The 21,213-nt window shown below is 40.6% G+C and overlaps 8 protein-coding genes across 9 annotated transcripts; 4 read left to right on the top strand and 4 right to left on the bottom strand.

Moving 5' to 3' along the window:
- Nucleotide 1: 1 nt before the first annotated feature.
- On the top strand, nucleotides 2-1,056 carry LOC135350978 (small ribosomal subunit protein bS18m-like). The gene is made up of 6 exons (XM_064549870.1): nucleotides 2-147; nucleotides 213-247; nucleotides 315-407; nucleotides 494-560; nucleotides 622-681; nucleotides 736-1,056. The coding sequence occupies exons 1-6, from the start codon at nucleotides 102-104 to the stop codon at nucleotides 795-797; spliced, it is 363 nt and encodes a 120-aa protein (XP_064405940.1). The 5' UTR covers nucleotides 2-101; the 3' UTR covers nucleotides 798-1,056.
- On the top strand, nucleotides 900-4,796 carry LOC135350977 (SUMO-conjugating enzyme UBC9-B). The gene is made up of 8 exons (XM_064549869.1): nucleotides 900-1,056; nucleotides 1,111-1,186; nucleotides 1,433-1,496; nucleotides 1,947-1,966; nucleotides 2,091-2,163; nucleotides 2,413-2,522; nucleotides 2,635-2,714; nucleotides 4,562-4,796. Exons 2-8 carry the CDS (start codon nucleotides 1,121-1,123, stop codon nucleotides 4,623-4,625), a joined length of 477 nt encoding a protein of 158 aa, XP_064405939.1. The 5' UTR covers nucleotides 900-1,056; nucleotides 1,111-1,120; the 3' UTR covers nucleotides 4,626-4,796.
- On the bottom strand, nucleotides 4,727-5,506 carry LOC135351417 (mitochondrial cardiolipin hydrolase-like; the record flags this gene model as incomplete). Its single annotated transcript, XM_064550402.1, is given in 2 exon segments — nucleotides 4,727-5,470; nucleotides 5,472-5,506. Coding segments are annotated over 2 exon segments (684 nt in total), but the record flags the coding sequence as incomplete, so codon positions are not given.
- Nucleotides 5,507-5,553: 47 nt separating this feature from the next.
- On the top strand, nucleotides 5,554-12,306 carry LOC135350968 (sphingosine kinase 2-like). The gene is made up of 7 exons (XM_064549859.1): nucleotides 5,554-5,888; nucleotides 5,980-6,320; nucleotides 6,710-6,853; nucleotides 8,493-8,587; nucleotides 9,041-9,156; nucleotides 9,346-9,539; nucleotides 11,251-12,306. The coding sequence occupies exons 1-7, from the start codon at nucleotides 5,677-5,679 to the stop codon at nucleotides 12,180-12,182; spliced, it is 2,034 nt and encodes a 677-aa protein (XP_064405929.1). The 5' UTR covers nucleotides 5,554-5,676; the 3' UTR covers nucleotides 12,183-12,306.
- A 129-nt stretch (nucleotides 12,307-12,435) lies between these two features.
- Nucleotides 12,436-18,152, top strand: LOC135350972 (fatty acid hydroxylase domain-containing protein 2-like). Of its 2 annotated transcripts, none has more exons than XM_064549865.1 (6): nucleotides 12,436-12,535; nucleotides 13,157-13,254; nucleotides 13,380-13,501; nucleotides 13,790-13,992; nucleotides 14,304-14,576; nucleotides 17,802-18,152. In XM_064549865.1, the coding sequence occupies exons 2-6, from the start codon at nucleotides 13,176-13,178 to the stop codon at nucleotides 17,959-17,961; spliced, it is 837 nt and encodes a 278-aa protein (XP_064405935.1). In that variant the 5' UTR covers nucleotides 12,436-12,535; nucleotides 13,157-13,175; the 3' UTR covers nucleotides 17,962-18,152. The 2 variants fall into 2 exon arrangements, with proteins under 2 accessions (XP_064405935.1, XP_064405934.1); XM_064549864.1 differs by lacking the exon at nucleotides 12,436-12,535 and adding an exon at nucleotides 12,726-12,745.
- On the bottom strand, nucleotides 14,679-17,806 carry LOC135350976 (uncharacterized). Its single transcript, XM_064549868.1, has 2 exons — nucleotides 16,775-17,806; nucleotides 14,679-15,534 (listed from the first exon to the last, which is right to left on the bottom strand). Exons 1-2 carry the CDS (start codon nucleotides 16,777-16,779, stop codon nucleotides 14,859-14,861), a joined length of 681 nt encoding a protein of 226 aa, XP_064405938.1. The 5' UTR covers nucleotides 16,780-17,806; the 3' UTR covers nucleotides 14,679-14,858.
- LOC135350971 (uncharacterized) lies at nucleotides 18,091-19,424 on the bottom strand. The gene has a single exon (XM_064549863.1). The coding sequence runs from the start codon at nucleotides 19,422-19,424 to the stop codon at nucleotides 18,198-18,200; it is 1,227 nt and encodes a 408-aa protein (XP_064405933.1). The 3' UTR covers nucleotides 18,091-18,197.
- A 575-nt stretch (nucleotides 19,425-19,999) lies between these two features.
- LOC135350974 (differentially expressed in FDCP 6 homolog) lies at nucleotides 20,000-21,164 on the bottom strand. The gene is made up of 2 exons (XM_064549866.1): nucleotides 20,892-21,164; nucleotides 20,000-20,835 (listed from the first exon to the last, which is right to left on the bottom strand). The coding sequence occupies exons 1-2, from the start codon at nucleotides 21,071-21,073 to the stop codon at nucleotides 20,088-20,090; spliced, it is 930 nt and encodes a 309-aa protein (XP_064405936.1). The 5' UTR covers nucleotides 21,074-21,164; the 3' UTR covers nucleotides 20,000-20,087.
- Between the last annotated feature and the right edge of the window lie 49 nt (nucleotides 21,165-21,213).

Here is a 21,213-nt window from a genome sequence, read left to right as displayed (position 1 = left end):
TCCTGCTGCGCATGCGCTAACACACGTGTCATATACACCGCTGGTGATCTCCTTCTGGGTTTTCTTTCAGTTTTTTTTCCTGATTTCTTCTGTACACCATAATGAACAGACTGAGAGTGGGTGTCTCTGTCAAACATATGCTCCCAGGTAAGGCAAAGGCACTAGCAAATTCATTCTCATGTTAGATTTACTAGATCTGTACTATACTATAGGGAGAGCTCTTGCAATGAGGATGTCATCTTCAATGGTGTGTGGTTGCTCATCATGCTTTATTAAACTGTACACAACATTTGAGACCTGTATATTTAATACAGGCAGTGAGCGAGACAGACAAGAAAATTCCTGGCATTAATTTGTGTCCCAAAGAGTGCATGTGTAAAAGAAACGATGTGGATATAACATTCAAGGTGTTGTACTCAGCCTATGTTATTCGTAGTGTAATTGTCATTGTGTTGTCTGTATTACTTGTTATCTGTAATATAACCACTTACAGAATGTCAGGCTGTTGTCACAGTTTGTTTCCTCACAAACTGGAATGATCCTACCAAGAACAATTACAAGTTAGTCCGTCATATTTATTGGTGTGGAAGGAGTGATAATAAACTTATTATGATTATGCAGAACTGTGTATGAAGAAGCAAAAGGAAATTGGAAAAGCTATCAAGCTTGCAAGATCTATAGGTGGGTGGTTTAATCTCTGCTGGCCAATAATTATGTTTATTTTCCCTTTTGCAGGATTCATGCCGTACACATACAAACCATTTGACTATTTAGAAGACCCTAAACTGTTTAGGTAGAGCATGTTCAGTTCATCGATCACCATTAATAATTATGTAAAATTTATGTACATTGTGCTCTAATTAAGCGTATTCTGAAATATTAAAATTAAGCATGCTGACTCTCCAAAAATTCTGCTCAAGCAAGTTCAAGTCACAGTTCAAATTGGAGGGAAGAGTGCGTATACTATTAAGTCATAGCAGTGGCGAGGCGACAGGATAGTAGAACAATTTAAATTAGACTCCCTCATCAGGTTTGGGGAGAGCAGAAAGTAGTAAAGTGAGTAGCAAGTGGTATTGCTTGTATTGATATTAAAACATATGCTTCTTGCAGAATTAAAAGCATGTCGGGGATTGCTTTAGGAAGATTGAGTGAGGAGAGAAAAGCGTGGCGAAAAGATCACCCCTTTGTGAGTTGCACTCCTTGTTTTTCACTTACCGTATAACTAGAAAAGTTGGTTGTCGTTTTAATTTGGCGATTTGGCGGATTAAAACTGTCAAATTCGGTGGACACAACGTCATTGCAGCAGTAGCCACGTCTGAGACGCCAAATTAATTATGTTCAGATAGCTCATTCGCCAAATTTTCCATTTATACTGCATATACCGTGTGTGGGTCTCGATTTATAAGCACATTTCCTGTTGTGTTCCCTCCAGGGCTTTGTTGCCAAGCCTACCAAGAACCCTGATGGTACCCTTAACCTCATGAACTGGGAATGTGGTGAGGATTCAAATCACATTACTGTTTCCTTTATGTTTGTTGCCATAGTCGTACATTTTCAGGCTTTCCCATCATGACCAGGCTTCTTGTACTGTTCAGTTTGAGATTTTGTTTTGACCATTGGTGCGAATAAAGGTGTCTTATGTAGCCGCTAAGGTCGCCCTTTATCACTGGTACCAATCTGGTGAGCCCTGATAGAAGTGATAAGACATACCTGTGGCTTGTGGGACATTCCCGCAACCACAATCAAATTGTCCCGAAATGTATTATTAAGGAACTGTTGAGTGGGGGTCCCTGTGTTTTATTCAATGAGTATGCCAAATAAACAATTCGTAATCAGGCCTTCTCTGTACTGAGTTACATCATCAGAGTTATCATCATTCTAGACATCACTGTTTTTATAATACTCTCATGATGCGCTCTAGTGAATTATCATTTTCCCTCTTGCAGCTATTCCCGGGAAAAAGGGGGTAAGTCTTTGTGTAATGTGTACAAACAGATTGCTTCCTGAAATAACTTCCTGAAATAACATGATGCTCATTCCGAGTAGTATTGCTCATAATAATAATTATATCCACGCCTCCTACTGTACAGACTTCTTGGGAGGAAGGACTGTTCAAAGTAAGAATGATATTCAAAGACGACTATCCCACCTCACCACCAAAATGTAAGGCTAACACAAACTCGACATAATATTGGGGGATTCATGTTGTAAATGTTTGAGGGTCTCTTGCATGCTTCCATTTGGTGTCAAGGTGTTCTCCTCGCATGACTTCCCTATAATAGGAACTTTGTCATGTGATGTGTGGTCTCAGCTTGTGCAACGTATTCACACCTCACCATCTGCTGTTGCATAAATTGTGATTCTATTTAGTTCTAGCGTCACTTGTATTTGTTGCTCTCAATGTTTGCTCAGGTAAATTCGAGCCCCCCATCTTCCATCCGAACGTCTACCCCTCTGGAACAGTGTGCTTGTCACTGTTGGATGAGGACAAGGACTGGAGACCAGCTGTAACTATTAAACAGGTGCCTACTCGCACAGAGATTATCGCTATGCTACAATTTTAGAAAGACTGGCTACATTCGTTGCAATAGTCATAGGTCAACTTTGAGCATGTACGTTTCTATTTTTTCACAGATTTTACTAGGTATACAAGACTTGCTAAATGATCCGAATATTAGAGATCCAGCCCAGGCAGAAGCATACACCATTTACTGGTGAGTTACTCTAGTGGTGTGCTTTGTTAATCTACCCACTGACCGCTAGGTATGCATTTCTATGATTTGGGAGGATTTTGCATTTTTGTTACCCTCTTTCCCTAACTCCTAAAAACAGCCCAGATTTTTCAGACACACATCGTACAATGTTCATGTAGTTAAGTTTAGGGGGTGGTCAGTTTCGAAACCTGTATCTAGTGCTGAAATCATTGTAGTGTAGAAGTTCTGCAACGTTTGCACTGTGAAGGTGTACATATACAAATGTGAAGTTCTCTACATGCAATAAAAGTTTATTACCAATATTTTGCTGGTGAAAAGCCTTTACAAATGAGCTAAATCAGTAGAAATGTTGACCCTTTGCGATCTAACTACTGCGTTCTGGCAAGGATCGTGTCTCCAGTAGGTTTTGTTGTTGCGAAGTGATCAACCCTCGCAAAATTTTGCATATGTTTGATGCTCGCAAAACATTCTAGTAATACAGTATCAACTTGTATGGTGAAGTTGTATGCACATACAACAAAATGTGTGTGGCAGTGTCTAATTGAGTTCTACATACTAATAACTGTCTGCCATTTAAAATGCATGGCTATTAAAACGCCTCTCAAAGGATGAACCAAAATAGAATCTGCTGTAACTCTCAAATGATGCCTCCTGGAACCAAAATAGATAACCTGATAACATAATCAACACCTGATACTGAGAGTTCACGAACTGTAGAAGCCATCTATAGATAGACAGTAGACAATCATGTCCTCCCCAAAAGTGTCACACATCGAGGTAGCATTCATTACTGTCTAGATTTAGATGGCTTCTCCAGTTCATAAATTCTTAGAATCATCAGAGTATCTGTTTTGGGTCGGAATCTACTAGGACACAGTGTTTAAGATTGATGCACTGCGTCAGAAACAATGAAATGCTGGCGTTTAATCAGGGCAGTTACCGTATTTGCGTGCATGATCAGATTTGTTCATTTTGTTGGCATACAATATTCGAGTGAGGCATTTTATTACTATACTCGCACCTCAGCAAAATCAACCACCTTTAGTTTTCACCTGGAATTCTACCATGAGAAAGTCTTTCTACCTAGATACCACATATCAAGATGGCTGCACAGAGTCTGGCAGAGACGATAGCCTCAGAATGGCTAAGTTCACTGACGCCATTATTTGAAAGCGGCTTTTAGATAGTGAAGCTATTATTTGAGAGCGGCTTCTGATCAAGTAAATACGGTATTTGCTTAGTACCTATGTGCAACTTCACCATACAAATGGTTTGTAGTTATTTGGTTTGGTTTGTAGTTATTTGTACGTATGTGCAACTTCACCATACAAATGTTGCATTGGACGTAGAACTTTATGCAAATGTTGTATTGAATATAGACAAATGTTATATACATCGAACTAATGCTGCATCATACAAATAGTGTCAGTACTATCACCCCCCATAGTTAGCATAACATAGGTAGTCACCTTGTAAGCACGTGCGTAATTGCCTTAAGGTGACATATTTTCACAGTTAGTGATATTTCACTGTTTAGCTCCGCTGATATTAAATTCCTAGTTGGGTATTCATATATAGTGTTTGTAAGTGGTTTTAATGAGAGTACACAGTTTGAGAAATAACAGAAAGTAATACCCAATGAAAACCACGTACCCACGAAAATATGTTGCCTTACTTAAATTACACAGGGTGCTGAAATTATAATTATCATGCTTTCTAAAGGGTGCTAAAAATCATCGTCCTACTCATACTGTGTTTTGTCTCTTAAAAACCTGACTGTGTGGTCCTATTTATACTGTGTTTGGCTTAGGCAATTCTTATTGATTTGTTTTGTTTCTCCCTTGCAGTCAAAACCGATCAGAATATGATAAAAGGGTAAAGCAGCAAGCACGTGCACATGCACCCAAGTAGGTGCAGACTGAACAGTGTACTCTTAATGTGTGTTTCTGCACTGCTATATGTTTATCACCGTCCAGTTTACATACTTGATGTGTACTGTATACATGTTAGTGTTCATCACTGAATTCAGCATAATTAATTTTTGTGACATTTAATATTAAAGCAAACACGGTGTAATAACAATGAAGGTGAAGGTTAAGGGTGGATGTTAGTTTAGTCTTAGTCCCCCAGGGGTAGTATAAAGTTGCCACAGGTGTTCAAACTGTTTCACAAAAGGCTGCACCAATTCTGAGTTGTTGGTTATCAAAACATTCTCTTGGTTCCCACACACACCCTGATTCGTCCAGTTTAATGATCCGTTAACCAGTACCTTGTTGTCTACAACCACGAACTTGTGGTGCATGAAAAATGTGGTTTTGTCCATTCGAACCCGGATACCTGCTCTCCGTAGCTTCTCTATTTGGGAGCCATATGCTCCGGTCTGCTCTGCATCCGTAATCACCCTCACAGTAATTCGGTCTCGATGAGCTTTGATCAGTACTTCTCCGAGTTCTTTACAGGCCATTGTGAACATACACACATCTAGAGAATGTCTTGCACTCTGTATGCTCTCCATCAGAGTCAGCAAACTACTGCCCTGTAAATTTGTTCTTTTTCGACTCCTAGACAGAAGTTTCGCAGTGGCTTTGTCGGGAAAGAAAACAACTTTGTTGATTGTCTTCTTAGAAAAGGCTCCTGATCTCCTGATCCTGTAAAACCAGTAGGCAAAAAAAAGGCTGGAACCGACTACTACAATGGGCATCACATACAGAGATCTCATCATCCATCCAAATCCTAACACTGAGAACACAAAGGACTTTTATCTGACATGTACATGTACATGTACAGTCTAGTCATGTACAGTTATGCCACGTGGCCGGCGCCGTTGACACAGGAAATTAACAGTATCTGGTCAGCGATTAGATCTAGACCTACCACTTGAAAAGACTTGTATAAGTTAATACTAAAGTATATAAATTATTGTCTTCGAACGCTTCACGTATCTGAGTTCTTCTAGTGTAGAATGTCTGACCAATCAAGCACATCTAGTGATAGCCGAGAGGCTGCTATCCGAACATCTGTAGTCCATGTCCAAGCTTTGTCTCGTCTCAGAAGTTTCAGTGGTAACTTCTTTGCTCTGGCCGGATTTGACCGCGTTCGAAGTGACAGCAGTACACCCAAGGCCTCGGAAAGTACAACCAATAGCAGTACTGAGAGCCAAAATCCTGGCAATAGGTGAGTTTGTATATCATATCCATGACATTGTATGAAATTGACATAGCCATGTAGTCTGTTTTCATAGCCTCTCTGTATTGTCCATATGTAGGCATGTGCGTACAGTGTTGGTTTTGAACAGTAAGTGCTTATACTATGAAGCACAGAACTGGAGACGAGAGGTCTTGCTTGAAGATCTACTTGGAGTTGAAATCTTATCAAACCCACCGACGAACAATGTAAATGCTTGTGAGCTGAATGTGCACTATTATCCGGTCTACGGTAAAGCTGAGCCGTATCCAAGCCGCAAACGTTTGTTGATGAGTGTCCAGTTTTGTAGCGAGGCAACACGTGAGGCAAATGTAGAGACAGCTAAGGAGTGGAAGCATCTCATACTGCTTGAGAGTGAGAGGGCTGTTCAGAGGGAGTTTTGTTGTGCTGATGAGATAGCGGGTGAGATTACACAGCAAATAAGATAGTGCCTTCTCACCATTACCATAATTAATTGTTGTATTGTTCAGAAATTTGATCCCTTAGGGTAGTACAATGTATCAAGCGCCCCAAAGCTCTATGTTTATTCATCCTGTACTTGCAAGTTATCTGTTTGACCTGTGGGTATACCCAGCCTAGTAACCAACTTCCCATTAATACTCAACCTTTGTCTAATCATAAGTACAATCGTATTCATCAGCTACATGTAGTTAGTGTACCGATGGAATGAATACCATTTTATACCTTAAAAATTCCATTTTTGTTGTTATTATAATTGGCACTGATCAGTATAATAATAGTCTGTTCTATTTAGAAGAATAGGTTCATGGTTTAAAATTATTTTTGTGCAGACAATGTAGAGGAGATCCACCAGAGGAAATTCTTGATTTTCATAAACCCAGTTGGGGGTCAAGGGAAGGCTGTGGTAGAGTTCGAGAGGATTGTGCGACCTCTTTTTGACCTGGCCGAAATCAAGTATGATGTCATTGTCACAGGTAAGTATCTTGAGCCCTGAAACAATCTAAGGTTTCTTATGTTGCTAGGTTATGTTGAATGTGTTGCTAAGTTATGTTGAATGTTGCTAACTGTAAACATCCTCGAGGCCTAGCACAAGATGTAACTCGAGGCCTAGCACAAGATGTAAGCATGTGATCGGCTAGACAATAGGGTATTAGCCACATCATGAACCTCTTCAGCCACAACAATAGAGTGTAGCATCTCATTGTTCCACAGGCCACTAGTCACTTCAATATTATACTCTAATTAAGCAGATAATAATGATGCAATAATAATGATGCAATAATAATTAGTGTTGGTAATGATGCAAATAGTTAGCCTCCCACTAAAGCACTACTATCAGTGAGAAAACAGTTGCAAAGCTGTACGCAGCCAAAAGTAACCTCTCTGCCTATCCGTTTTGATTATTCATGTCAGGGTTAGTGTTAGTGTTAGCAGAATTCATGCACTCCTGGTGTTGGGTATTATGATATTATCCTATGGATACTGAAGATTATCACGAGTCTGTGCCAGTAACTGCACGAGTGCCTGCAAGGCACGAGTGACAGTTACTAGGCACGGACAAGTGATAATCATCAGTATCCATGGGATAATGCATTTATTGCTTGGCAACCAAAATGCAGGTTGAATCTGCGCATGCGCAACATGCGGTTGCTTTATCAACCAGAAGAATGCGTAGCAACAAAATTGAGTTCTCCCAGTTGAAGACGAGTTTAAGAGAAAGAAAACAGCTAGAAAGACAAAGAAATAAGACTCTAGAACACCAAGAGAGCTTGCAGAAGGCTACTTAAAGATTTTGTAGAGAACAGGCAAGAAAAAAAGACAAGAAAAACGTTGACAACCAGCAACCCGTTTTGAAAATGGATAGTTCTGAAGGATAAACAGCATGTGCTTGCTTTCTATCATGCTCCAGTGTATCAGAAGAGGAAACATGCACCGCTATAACTGAAGAAAAGTGTGACAACCGTTTTTGAAGCCAAAACGACTTTATACAAGCCTGAACAGGCTTATATGGTGGTGCAGTACACTTCTACATGTGCAAAACTCCGCTCAAAGCACCCACTTCCAACACTGATGCCTGTTTGATGCGTTAAATATGAACACTGACAACCTCCTGACCCTCAGCTTCACTGCAAAAAGAGCACAGAAATGATACAGAGCATCAGAAAACAAGAAAAGAGACTGATAAACATTGCAATGCATGATTATAAGTGTGTAAACTATGTTTTTCTTGTTCTCTCACTGCTGAAAACGTTTTATTCCAAATAAGAATCACTTCCTAGTGTGCAATAACAAGTGTGCAATAATACTTCCGGGTGTGCGATATGGAAAAATATCTGCACAGTCGGTGATGAGTCGCTTCCTGTGCAATTCGAATGTAAAACGCTGATGTCAGCACTTATTAAAAAGCAATAAAGGTTATTATTTATGCGCGAGGGCTGTACTGCTAATACAGCTCGAGCAAGAGCTGCATGTATTTAGCTGTACAGCACGAGGGCAAGCCGTGGTATAATGAGATTCATACTTTCCACATTCCTTGTAGACTATAAGATTTTCGCGGGTATTAATACGTTTGTTTTAGCTATGTGACCTCCTGTCACACACACACACACACAGAGCGTCGGAACCATGGTCGAGATGTGATCAAGACATATGATCTCTCCTCTGTGGATGGCATAGTGTTTGCATCTGGTGATGGTATACTCTATGAGGTAATGAGAATGCCAAAGTGAGGGTTCATTGAGCACTGCACAATAAAAACATACGTGTAAAAATTTCGTACATGTATACAGTGGATGCTTAAAATTGACTCACATGACACCTACAGAGTTTTGCAGAATCTTTCAATAGGGTGAGGGTTCCTTATATGGAACGCTTTGCACTACTGCATTATAAGGAACCTTCAACGCCTTTTGTTAATATTGCAAAGATTCTGCAAAACATTGTACATGTGACTTGTAAGGGCAGTTTTTGTTTCTGCTATCCATGAATATTTATTTGCTTGTAATATACAGCAATTATACATTTAGAAAGGCATTTGGGTATTTGTTTCGGGTACGTATAATTATTAGTGTGTAATTGACAACACTAATTGACAAACACGTGTATGTGTGTATGTTTTGGCTGAAGATAATAATATGATTGTGACTTGTGCTTCTTATTAGATTATCAATGGTATAATGGAAAGGGAGGATTGGGAGACGGCCATTAAGACCCCAGTAGGCATACTCCCCTTGGGATCAGGCAACGCCCTCTGTGCCTCTTCCCTACATGAAGCAGGGTGAGTCAATTAGAGAATGGACAGCACAAAAATGAAGTACTGTATTTAAGTCATCTGTTTACCACTTCTAAAGTTATTCACTTTCAGCATCTCTATACCCCCTACCTAATCTTAATTACATGTACCTCCCTCTCCCTCTGTGTCCCTCTCCCTCTGTGTCAACTAACCCTCCCCCCTCCCCATGTACAGAGAAGAGTATAGCCTTCTGAATGCAGCATTCATGATCATCCGTGGAAGACCCATTCCCTTGAACGTGTCCACATTGCAGATACCTGGGGGCCACAAGTGCTACATGTGCTTACTGGCCTCCTGGGGTATAGTGGCTGACATCGATATTGAGTCTGAGAAGCTCAGAAAACTTGGACCGTCGAGATTTATTTTGGGTAAGGATCACATTGTCTTGATGAGTGAATTAAAGTGGTAGACAACCTATTGGCCAGAGGAGGTTGAACGCGCGTCGTCATTCATGTGACATATTCCTAAGATTTTTGCTAACAGTACCATATGTATATAGATACTAAAAAACTGTAAAAAGTTATTGCTATGTCCTACTTTACTAAGCCTGGAACATCTGATTACTATTGCCTGGTTGAACCAGGATCAGCTAGACTATAGTTCAGTGGTGCTGTATGTAGCTTGCATTGCACTGGCAGACAAGCATCTAGTAAGCACTCTATGCACTGATAACTCGTCAGAATGGAGGGGATATTTGCGTGTCGGGGAAGCTATTCACCCAAGGAGCCAGGAAGTCCAAAACAGTCAGCTCTGATCGCTAACAAAACGAAGCAAGCTGCTTAGAACTTTGTATCATCAATAATAATTATGAGCCAGCTCAGCAACAAATGTTGCATGTGATCATGTCTGATCTCCTCTGTCTATTGACCATGCTTGTCATACCAGCTGTTGTGGGTAAAAGTATTCCCAACATAGTGCAACCATTCAATGTTATGTTTAGATCATGTTTACCATAAATACTGCAATCTGATTGGCTAAAGGAAGTGTTCTATCCAACTTAGAAAATCATGTAGCAAAGATTAGATAAGAACATTCAAATCTGATTGGCTATATACAACCAGCCCTTTGCCCTTTGGGCTTCTAAATCATGTAGAAACTTCCTAAACAGTGTAACTATTATTTATGGTTAGCTGGTGCGAGGTTATCAATATAGCATACAATAAAACAGGTTAGCACTCATAAGCGTATTTTGATTTTAAGCGTTTACTCAACTGCCCCTTTTCCAATTATCAGGGTGTCATACGGGATTTTGAAGTAGAAGGGGGAAATAAGGCATGCTTTTGCAAAGTAACCAGAACATTTTGCTAAAAAAAGCTAAACTGTTATTCAATACCCTGTTAGTATGTGGCTATGGACACTCAGTCATACAACTAGTACCAAGAGTATTATAATAGAGAAGAGAGTGTCGAACGTAGGCATACTAGAGAGTAACGTGACTTCCTGTATCTATCATGGGCTTGAAATTTGCACACTGACCAATCCAAGTGTGGGTGATGTAATACTTTCTTGATAGATTACATCACCCACGCTTGGATTGGTCAGTGTGTGACAAATACAGGAAGAGTCACGTTACTCTCCACATACATCTGATACAGTTTACCTAGGGTATGATCGACATGATTGTTGTTAAACCAAAAGTCCAAGTCTAAAATGAATGGCTGCATCAGTAGAGCCTTGCAGCTCTCTTCTCACTCTTGCAGCTACCAATAGCTAGCGTTCTAACTACTAAGTAGAGTAGCAACACTCCATGGACAACTTTTTGTACGCACTTTTCTGAAAAGGCTGCATTGGTTCCAAGTAAGCAAAACTAGGCATAACTTGAGAACGAAACATTATTTGCAAATCCACGAATTAAAAACCCATGACTAGAAGCCTATAGAAACTCTTACTTGCACTTTATTGATCCTTGAGCAGCTGTAGCAGTCCACACACACACACACACACACACACACACACACGTGTAATCATGCAGTTACTACATGACTTGTATAATTATAATTGTTGTTTTGTGCGTAGACACTGAAAATTAGCCGAAAAACGTAATTGTGTACTTTTTAATTGTGTATTTTGTTTTACCAGGTGCTATCAGCTGCATAATCCAGAACCGAAAGTACCCGGGGAAGCTCAGCTACCTCCCTCTTCAAGAAGACGAATCAACTGATCGGTCCACCAACGACCCCATCAAAACCCAACAGAGCAGTGAGCCTACCCTCTCTTCAGATCAAGACCTGCTTAAACAATCTTCCCAAGACGAGGTGGATGGGTCTAAGGACAATGCCCCGGGTGCAAAAACTACCGTGGATACAGCAGGAGACGCTGCACCCATTACTGAGCCGGTGGATGGGTCTAAGGACAATGCCCCGGGTGCAAAAACTACTGTGGATACAGCAGGGGACGGTGCACCCATTACTGAGCCGGTGGATGGGTCTAAGGACAATGCCCCGGATGCGAAAACTACTGTGGATACAGCAGGGGACGCTGCACCCATTGCTGAGTCCGCATGTCAGGCTAGCGTTGAATCACCATCTACACAATCTGCTGAGTCAGTCACTACAAGCCTGGCAGATATTATAATGACAAAGTGTTCTAACGGCCCTAAAGCAGATCTGCTACCCTCTTTCTCAACTCCGGTGCCTTCGAATTGGATTACACTTCAGGACGATTTCGTAACGGCAGCTGTCATGATAGTCGCACACATGGGCAGGGCTATGTTTGGAGACCCCAACTTGTCCTTAGGCGAAAACTCATTCAGTATTGTCCTTCTCAACGGAACTATGACACGAAGGGACATGGTCACGATGTTTACAGAATCCAGCAGTGCAGGTCATCTCACTTTGGAGTCTTGCTCCGTGATCAGTGCGAAAGCAATTCGTCTCGAACCTTTGACACCTGAGGGGAGAATTAGCATAGACGGAGAGGTGATACCGTATGGTCCAATTCAGTGTCAACTTCACCCACGACTGGCCAGAGTCATGTGTCGGAAGAGAAAAGAGCAAGCACTGGTACAGTGAACAAGACTATATATTTATGCTACATCAGATTTCTTTATGTGCCTTTCATTTTACTTTTATGTTACTACTGACATGTACAAGTAGTTTCCACTCGTGTAGGTTTGTATTTGTGATCAAAGTGAAACCATGGTGTGACTGCATGTGCGTGTAGTTACTTAGTAATGTACTTTAGTTATACGTTATACCCTTAGCTTACAAAAATAAGGGCAGGGACATGTGTCACCATTCTTGTCATTCTTGGTTAAGGTTGTGTGGGATGCTATGCATTCTTTGTGGGGTTTTTTTTATTATTGGCTGGTTTTTTAGTCAGCCTTACCTTCAGTTCACCCTGGCTCTACACTATTGGATTTTTTGTGAGTTCAGTAACACTACACTATAAATAGATATGGATGTAGGTCTACCTAATGATAGAATGTATACAGTACAACAATACAGCTGATATATACAGTGTACTAGTCTATACTGATGTGTCAGCCAATTTGTTTTGTGCTATATAATCTTGTATCAGAATTTTGGGAAACGAGAGACAGATGTAATTGCTTATATTCCTTGTTGTTCATGTAGTGAGTTCATTGAGTTGAGTTGTTGATACTGTATGCTGTTGAATGCTAAAATAGCTTTATCTGTTGTTTATTTATGTTTGCTTTTGCAAGCTATCTTTCGGTTTGAGCTAGCTAACAGCTCTGAGTAATCAGGAAACTGACGACAACTGGTACACAATTTCAGTTATATGCAATAATATCTGCTACATATACATGTACATTGTTGAAGCCAAGTACATGCAGTTGTGATCTTTGTATATAATTTTTATTGTGTGTGTGTGGGTAGCAGCTGCCGGTCACATTCAATTAATGATCTAACATAGCAGCTGTTTAATAGCCTAGCTAAGCAGCCATATAGCTAAGCAGCCATATAGCTAGCTAGCTAGCATTTTATTGGTCTAGAAAGTTTACCTAATAGTGCTACTACTGCAGTAGGAACAAGGAGGCAGTCATGATGAATCCGATAGAGTATTTATGGAGTCAAGTTCATTCAGCATTCAGTGGAAATGAGTTTCTGTTCTTAACATTTGGTGAGTTATGATCATATTTGTGTACCTACGTGTAGCTATACTGGTCTAACTTTGCGAGCTTTCTGTGTAGACTGACACAACACTGTAGTCACACACTGTCTGCCTTTGTTTCATGTTTACTGCAGGGTCAGTATCAGTTGTCACTTTCGCTCTTATTGTATTCAACATTCCCTTTGCTGTGGTCGACCTCACTGGATGGCCTTCCTCACTCGTCAAGTACAAAACCCAGGAAGGAAAAACTATTCCAGTATGTAACTACATGAATGATATCACAGCTCAGCTCAGTCGCATTTTATTCAAATTGTACTATATATAACTGTACTATGATATGACTAGAGTCGAGTCTTCCTATAGTTTGTGTCAGGTCATCAGTTCCTTGCCTGACAGTGTATGCAAGAGGTCAGCTGCTGCATGTTCCATACACATAATTTGTACTATACACTCATGCCATAATTATATGCATTTGCAGTGCCAATGTAGGGCATAATTCATATGAATATTAATGAGCTTTCTCTCCACGATTTTATTCTTCCAGGTTAACTGGCCAATGTATCGCAAGACGTTAACTCTGACAGCATTTAATGCAGTGGTTGTGAGTTTCATCGTCCAGGTGATGATGTACCCTTTGGCTGTCAGGACCATCAGCTGCTCCCTTTCACTTCCGTCACTCCCCAAGGTAGTATGGGACTTTGTCGTCTGTTTGCTGGTCATTGAAGTGCTCTTCTATTACGCGCATAGGTAAGACCTTCATACATGTACCGATATAATTATACAGTGAAACTTTGAACAATGGGTTCCAATAGAAGCTCATATAGAGGCATTGTAATCGTATTGAGGAAGTTTGGCATTAAAAAGCATAATATAAATATAGTTTTCCCTTTTAAGGTATTTCATTCCCAGCCAGGGAGTCGTAGGTTTCACTGTACACGGGTTATTGTTGGTAAGTTCGTGTCGTAAATGGATAGTATATATAGCTGTCTTAAGAAAGCATTCTTTAGTTAACTGTGTATGTAGTAGTAATTATGCAACACTCTTGCACAACACAACAGGTTGTTCCATGCCCCAATACTGTACAAGCGCATACACAAGCTACACCACGATTGGATTGCCCCAGTGAGTGTGGGCTCCATTTACTGCCATCCTATAGAGTACGTCTTCTCCAACCTCCTGCCAGTTGTGATCGGCCCTTGTGTGACTGGTAGCCACGTCACGGTGGCATGGTTCTTCTATACTGTCGTCATCTTTTTTACTACTCTGAACCATTGTGGCTACCACTTTCCCTTCCTACCGTCCAATGAGTTCCATGACTTCCATCATGCCAAGTGAGTCAGTCTCTAGCTCTATAGTGAGCATCAGTCGTGGAGATATGTGGTTTACATATCTGTGGTATTGAATTAATCGCTTCGGTGCCTTGGCTCCATAATTATTTGTGGCCTTTTTTATTCCTAAGCAACTAATTGATTTAGATAGATAGATAAATTTTCATTTGGATAGGAATGCTGCATCCACCATAATGGTAGGTTTTCATGCAGGTCCTATATAAAAGAAAAGAAATAAATAAAACATACATATAGATAATTAATTCATATATGACAGGTGTTCTCCTAGATTGTGATGTGTAGGGTTTTCAGGGAGGTTTTGAACAACTTTAAAGTGGGGCATGATTTTGAGGATAGCGGGAGACGGTTGTAGTGCAGAGCACCTGAGTATTCAAAGCTGCTTCTGTAGTGTTCAGAGTTTGGCTGGCCTAGGTGGATATTACCTGATCCACGGGTCCCAATGTTGTACAGTATCGAGTTGAGTTTAAACTTGTTCTTCAGGTAAGGAGGGACAAGGTTCAGCAGACATCTGTGAACTAGAGTGAGCATAAACCTCTGCCGCCTTTCTTGGAGTGTAGTCCAGCCAAGTTGGTCCCTGAGGGGTGAGCTGCTAGTGCGTGGAGGTTTTCCTAATATCACACGCATTCCATAGTTCTGTATACGTTCAATTCTCTTACTGATGGTAGAGTTGCATGAATGCCATACCACTGAGCAATAGTCTAGGTGGGGGCGAACAAGGCTGTTAAATAATAGTTTGCGGGTGTTGCTTGGTAGGAAGGAGCTAGAGCGTTTGATTGTTGAGAGTGCGGCCAGTGATTTGCGACGTACTTGCTCCGTATGAGCTTTCCAGTTGAGGTCTTTGTCAATCGTCACTCCGAGATACTTGACTGAGTCCGTTTGGGGGATATCAGTACCATCAAGTGAAACATTTATCGATATACCTCTGTGAAGTATCGATTTCCTGGATAGTGTCAACATTTGTGTTTTCTCAATATTCAGCATTTGTGTGCATATCAATGGCATCCGGTTCATTTCACAAAGAATAGTGCTAAATAGTTACCGTATTTACTTGATTAAATGCCCGGGCGTTTATTTTCTAGCAGCACCTGTAGAGGGGGCGTTTAAACGAGATGGCCGCTTATTCGAAACGGGCGTTTATTGTTTTGTCTACTTCACACTCTTGCTCATCAGCAGTTATTATGCTCTTTGTGCAGCTTCAATCTTAAGTCGTAAGAGTGGTGTTTCTCCCTCTGTGTCCTCTCTGCCATCATAAATAGTATCTATTTATTCTATGCTGCCATAATTGTTTCAGCTGGTTCCACGTGCTAATTCAGCTCCACCCACAGTGCCACGCCCCATACATGGGCGATTGTTTAAGAGGGGCATTTATTGACAAAGACAGCTTTTACCATGGGCGTTTAACGTAGATGGGCGTTTAATCAAGTAAATACGGTATATAAAATTATGAAGTTGCTTGCCCTCTTTTCTGCTTTATGATTCAGGGGAGCTAGATCATCAGCATGTTATGACATCACACCTATGACCTCGTAGACTCCACAATAAAGGGTCAAAAGTGCCAGAGCATTTCCATTAATTATCACAACCCAATATCTAGTCTGGGGGCCAGAACTTTTCTCGGAGGGGGAGGGGGAACAGAAAAAAAGGTCTGGAGACTCTTGTAGCACTTCCGTGTGCTCTTGGAATGTTCGAGACTTGTGGCATTGGAGGTTTAAAGAATGAGTAGATGTAGCAATACTCTCATTTCGTTGGCTCTATCCAAATTCCACAGAGGCAATACTCTCATTTCATTGGGTTAAAAATCACATGACATAGGATATGCATTTCATTGGCTCTGGCCACATTCCGCTAGAGCACACAGAAATGCTCCTCAAACCTAATCCTTGATTTTGCCTCCGAAATATTAGGTCTGGCCCCGAGACTACCCAATTACCCAATATCAAGGAATCGGCACTCTCTTGCTTAAGGCAAAGATGCAATACTTTAGTAGATACAGTCTGCACTTAGCTATTTCTTTCCTCTTTAATATACATTTTGTATATGTCATATATACATGCTAGACGTTTAAAAAAAAAGTGTGTATTACCAAGGGCGTATGAAGAGAAGAGGGCATGCAACTACAATCTATCAAATTACAAATGGGAGGGGCGTGTGCACTAAAAATAGATTGCACGTGCACTTACTCCATAATAGTCACCAAGCCAGCTAGAGCTAGCACTGTACTGTTGGGTAGAGTTAGCCACAAAGGTCAACAAGCGGAAGAGAAGGACCAATACTATAGACTAGAAGTAGCCATTGATCAATTCTAAACTCTTCTAAAGTAATTTTGTGGTACATTTCTAGTTTAACAGTGTTCACGCCCACTATCGCGCCTATTTACGTGTGGGCGGTTGGCTATATCCTGCTGACTCATCAGTTTTTTGACAACTACACAGTGTACATTGCGAGTTGCATGCCCTCTTCTCTTCATATGCCCTTGGTACTACTAACTACTTCATAATCTATATATACTGGAGCACATGAGGAGATGGAGCATCTTACTATGTGGATTTGATATCGTCCTATATATACTGTAAACATCCATATACATGCAAACCGCTAACATTTAATGATATTCAAGGTACCATTATTAGCATTATCAGGCGCCACATGTACAGAGCACTTACAAACAAGGAATTGTAGTTAGACAATATTAAGTCTGCAATATTAGGTCATAAAACGCTCCATCTCCTCATGTGCTCCTGATATAAACTATTGATAATCTACGGAGAGTTTTACTAACAAATTTACTATTAAATCCATGCCACGCGAAAACAGCAGGATTATCAGGCGCGCTTTCCATACGTGGTGGAGGATAGAGAGGGATTCACAAAGCAGCTCTACTGCTAAACACAACTTTTACCTCATAATTATTTGCCTTAGCTATAAATTATATGTACACAAGCATCTAGCTACTTCACGACAAGCAAAATGTTACTTTCAAATGGACACTCACCATCAGGGGCCATGGTTCAGTTATGGGGGGGTTTTGAGAGGTATAATCATTGAAAGTTTTCGCGGGAGTTTTAAAGGCGAAACACGGATGATCGGTCAGAGCCACTACGTGGACTTCAATGTAAAACATCACGTGAATCGCTTCTGTCTCTTATCTATAGTGGTATACCAAACAGTGTATGTTATAATCCCGGCCGCCTTGTTTTTTCTCTGTAGGTTCAACGAGTGCTATGGGTCTCTAGGTCTCCTCGACTACCTCCACTCCACGGATCTCTCATTTCGCAAGCGTAGCAACTACAAACGTCATGTTATACTGACTGGTCGCGATTCAGCCAGGGAACTGTATCCAGATATAAAGAAAAAAGCAGAGCAGTGATCGCTTCAAAATTTGTTCCATGAATTTTTTAGCGTGCTTGCACAACCTATATACTTGCTTCATCATAATGCTCATTATGCAAGGCTGTTTGTACATGTCTAGTAAAACTATTCAGTTACGTTATACATGTATGTTTTGTACAGTTTCTTAATCTTGTATAACTATGCATGGTTATGATCACTACAAACTGGTATGCAATTTTACACTAAGAAAAGTAATTATGGCAATGATTCAGCTTAAATTTCTGTTGTTGGTGTTAGATCAACAGAGTCGTCTTTGGCAACATTTTGGCCACTTTCCACTCGCAATTTCTGTATTCGTTCAGCTTTCATTTGCTCTGGTGTCTTTAACATTAAATTGTCCGTGAATTGCTCAGCAATACCGGCCTTAACATCTGTAAACTTCATCGATTCAGAATCTACTTCACCATTTTCTTTCACTCCAGTACTTTTGTTCCTCTCCGCCTCCGGAGGGGGCTCTAGTGCTTCTTGCTCAGCCCAGCAGATACTTTCAGCTAGTAGACCTTGTTCAGCTTTAATTTGCTCGGGTGTTTTCAGCTCAGATATGGTGCATGACAATGAGGTGAAATTCCCTGCAATACCAGCACCAACGTTTGTGAACTTGACAGTACGAGTTTCTGCTCCAGGTTTCTCCAGTTGAAGAACTGCCACTACCTTCTCATTATACTGTGCCTCAACTTTTATTTGTGCTTCTATGTTCCTTTTCATTTTCATGCAATCAATTTCGAGCTTCTTTTTCTCTGGAGAGAGATGTCCATAAAGTGAAGACAAGTGTGCATCTTCAGCTAACTTTTCTGAATCCCTTTTTTGCTTCCAAGCTTTGAAAGAGTTTTCACTCCTTTCCTTTCCTTCAAAGGAAGTCTTGCTCGTTTTCACGCTCACAGATGATGCTCTTTCTCGTACCTGATCAATTTTATTAGCACTAGAATCAACTCGTGATGACTTCAGCCACTCCGGATTGTCTAGAACAGTTTTCTTTGGCTTTTCACGGATAAAATTGTCAGATTGATTCTTGGTTGTCGCTTTCTCAAAAGATGTTTTGCTTGATTGCACACTTACTGATGACGATCTCCGAAGCTCTTCAGTTTTATTGCTTTGAGATTCAATTTTCGACGTTTTGAGCCATTCAGGATTGTCTCGGACAGTTTTCTTTGGCCTTTCTTTTATAGGTGCAATATCAGTGCCGTTGGAGCTCTTACTATTTGAAGGTATTTGGAATGATTTTTTGCTTACGCTTACAGACGATGACCTCTTTAAATTCTGAAAGTCATCAACTTTATTGTTGGGAGGCTCTACTTTCGAAGCTTTTAGCCACTCTGGATTATCTCTCTTTACTCTTTTGGGTCTTTCAGCTTCACTGCAAGTGTCAGATTTCTTAGGAGTTGTTGTCTCAAACAAAAGTTTGATATCCTTCAACACAGGCTTCACTTGTTGGGGATCCATTGATTCTTCATCAGTCCTGCATGATTTGTGCAGTGGGCTTTACTATAATATACCCCATGCCCATAGTGACTCAGCATAGCCTGCAATGATGTTGGATGGGGAAGTCCCGGGGAGTTTTCGTCAGAATGTGAGAATGACTTGCTGATTCGGAAGTGACACTGTGCTCAATGACCATGCAGGGAGATTCCCTTTGCATGCACTTTTCACCGTAATAATAATTCAGGTAAGTTCACAATGGTGCTGTATACTAGGCGTGCCCGTCCCCAAAAATGTATACAATGGGGCTATATATAGCCTCCCGGCCCGGCCCACTTTTCCAGTACTGATGTATTTACATCCGTATATATAGATAATACCTGTAATTATGAATTTCTAACTCGATGACTCAAGAAATTGTTTCGAGCCGCCCTGCCCCTTTCCCCGTTTAAATAGATAATTGCCTTAATTGCTGGCAAAAGAGCATGCAATAATTATCTAGCATATAAAATGACGACTATAAAACTTCGGACAGCTTGATTTCTCACTAGATAATCTGCGTGCATGCATGCATGGGCGAACACTGCAACTTATACATATTTTGACAACTGTTATTATTTCAATACCCTGTTAGACTATATAGTATGTAACGAAAAATGATAGTCTATATAGCTAATCTAAAACTAATCACAAGTCCCCTAATAACTGTTCAGTTATCCTAGTGACTATGCCAGGAGCCTTCTCCCTCATTTCCAAAACTGTTCCATCAGCTTTTGTGAGCACAAGCTCTGTTTGGTACTGGTCATCAAAGTGCTGCTCAAGGGCTATTCGCTCTTCTTCCATTTCCTTCTCAAACTCTTCTTGTTCTCGTCTGAGTTCAGCTTCAAAGTCTAATGCTTCTTCACTAAATTTCTGGGCCTGATTGATCTGTTGCTCCTGGAAAGCTTGGTCTTGCTCAGTTTTTCTTTGTTGAACTCCTTCATCATGCTCTTCAAACTTTCGCATGTAGTCATGAGCCACATTCTCTGTTTCTCTCTCAAGATCTGAAAATTCTTCCTTCATTTTTTGTATGGCAGTCTGATGAGCATCTTCACTTTTCTTTAGCAGTTGTTCATGTTTTTGTTGTTTCTTCCCAGCATCTTGCTCCAGCAATCCTTTCTTTTTTGTAGTTTGAGCTTCAATTGTATGGATTATTGCATCGTGCTGCTTGTACAACTCGTCTCGCTGCTTTCGAATATTTTGTTCATGGTCTTCCATTCGATGCTGCAATTTTCTTTCCTCTTCAGCTACTTGCCCTCTTAAAATCTCAATTTCTTTATCGCTTCTTTCTTGGATAATTTTCGCATACTCTTCGTGTGTAAGCCTTTCAATCTCCTCTAGTTCCTCAGGAGTATAGTCCAGAACATTTCCACGTTTGGCTTGCAGCTCAACACACCTGCATGATATTATAAGTAGATTTGGCCAGACCTATATAATATAGTATTGATATACCTTGTATGCAGGTAGCCACCAGCAACGCTTAAAATTTCTTCCCTGTTGTACCCAGTAGCAGTGTTGGTGTATCCATTGCAGAACTGGCACTGAACCAACTTATCTCTGACTTGTTCTTGATCTTTTTCATGATCTTCTTCCTTACGACGAAACAGGCTCCTCTTGAAAAAGTAACCAGCCATTATTATAGATCAATTGCAATAATGGACCCTTATTCTATGCAATTTATGTGCTGCATCATCCATATGATGACTGAGCAAGTAATGTTTACATCTAATGATTCCCTGGGAATTTCCCTGTTAAAACCTCTCAGCACAATGAT

Source organism: Halichondria panicea, chromosome 17 (genome assembly GCF_963675165.1).
Source record: "Halichondria panicea chromosome 17, odHalPani1.1, whole genome shotgun sequence".
In the NCBI taxonomy this organism is placed as follows: Eukaryota; Metazoa; Porifera; class Demospongiae; order Suberitida; family Halichondriidae; genus Halichondria; species Halichondria panicea.
Note: the sequence above shows the minus strand (reverse complement) of the source record. Positions and strands in the feature narration are given on the sequence as shown.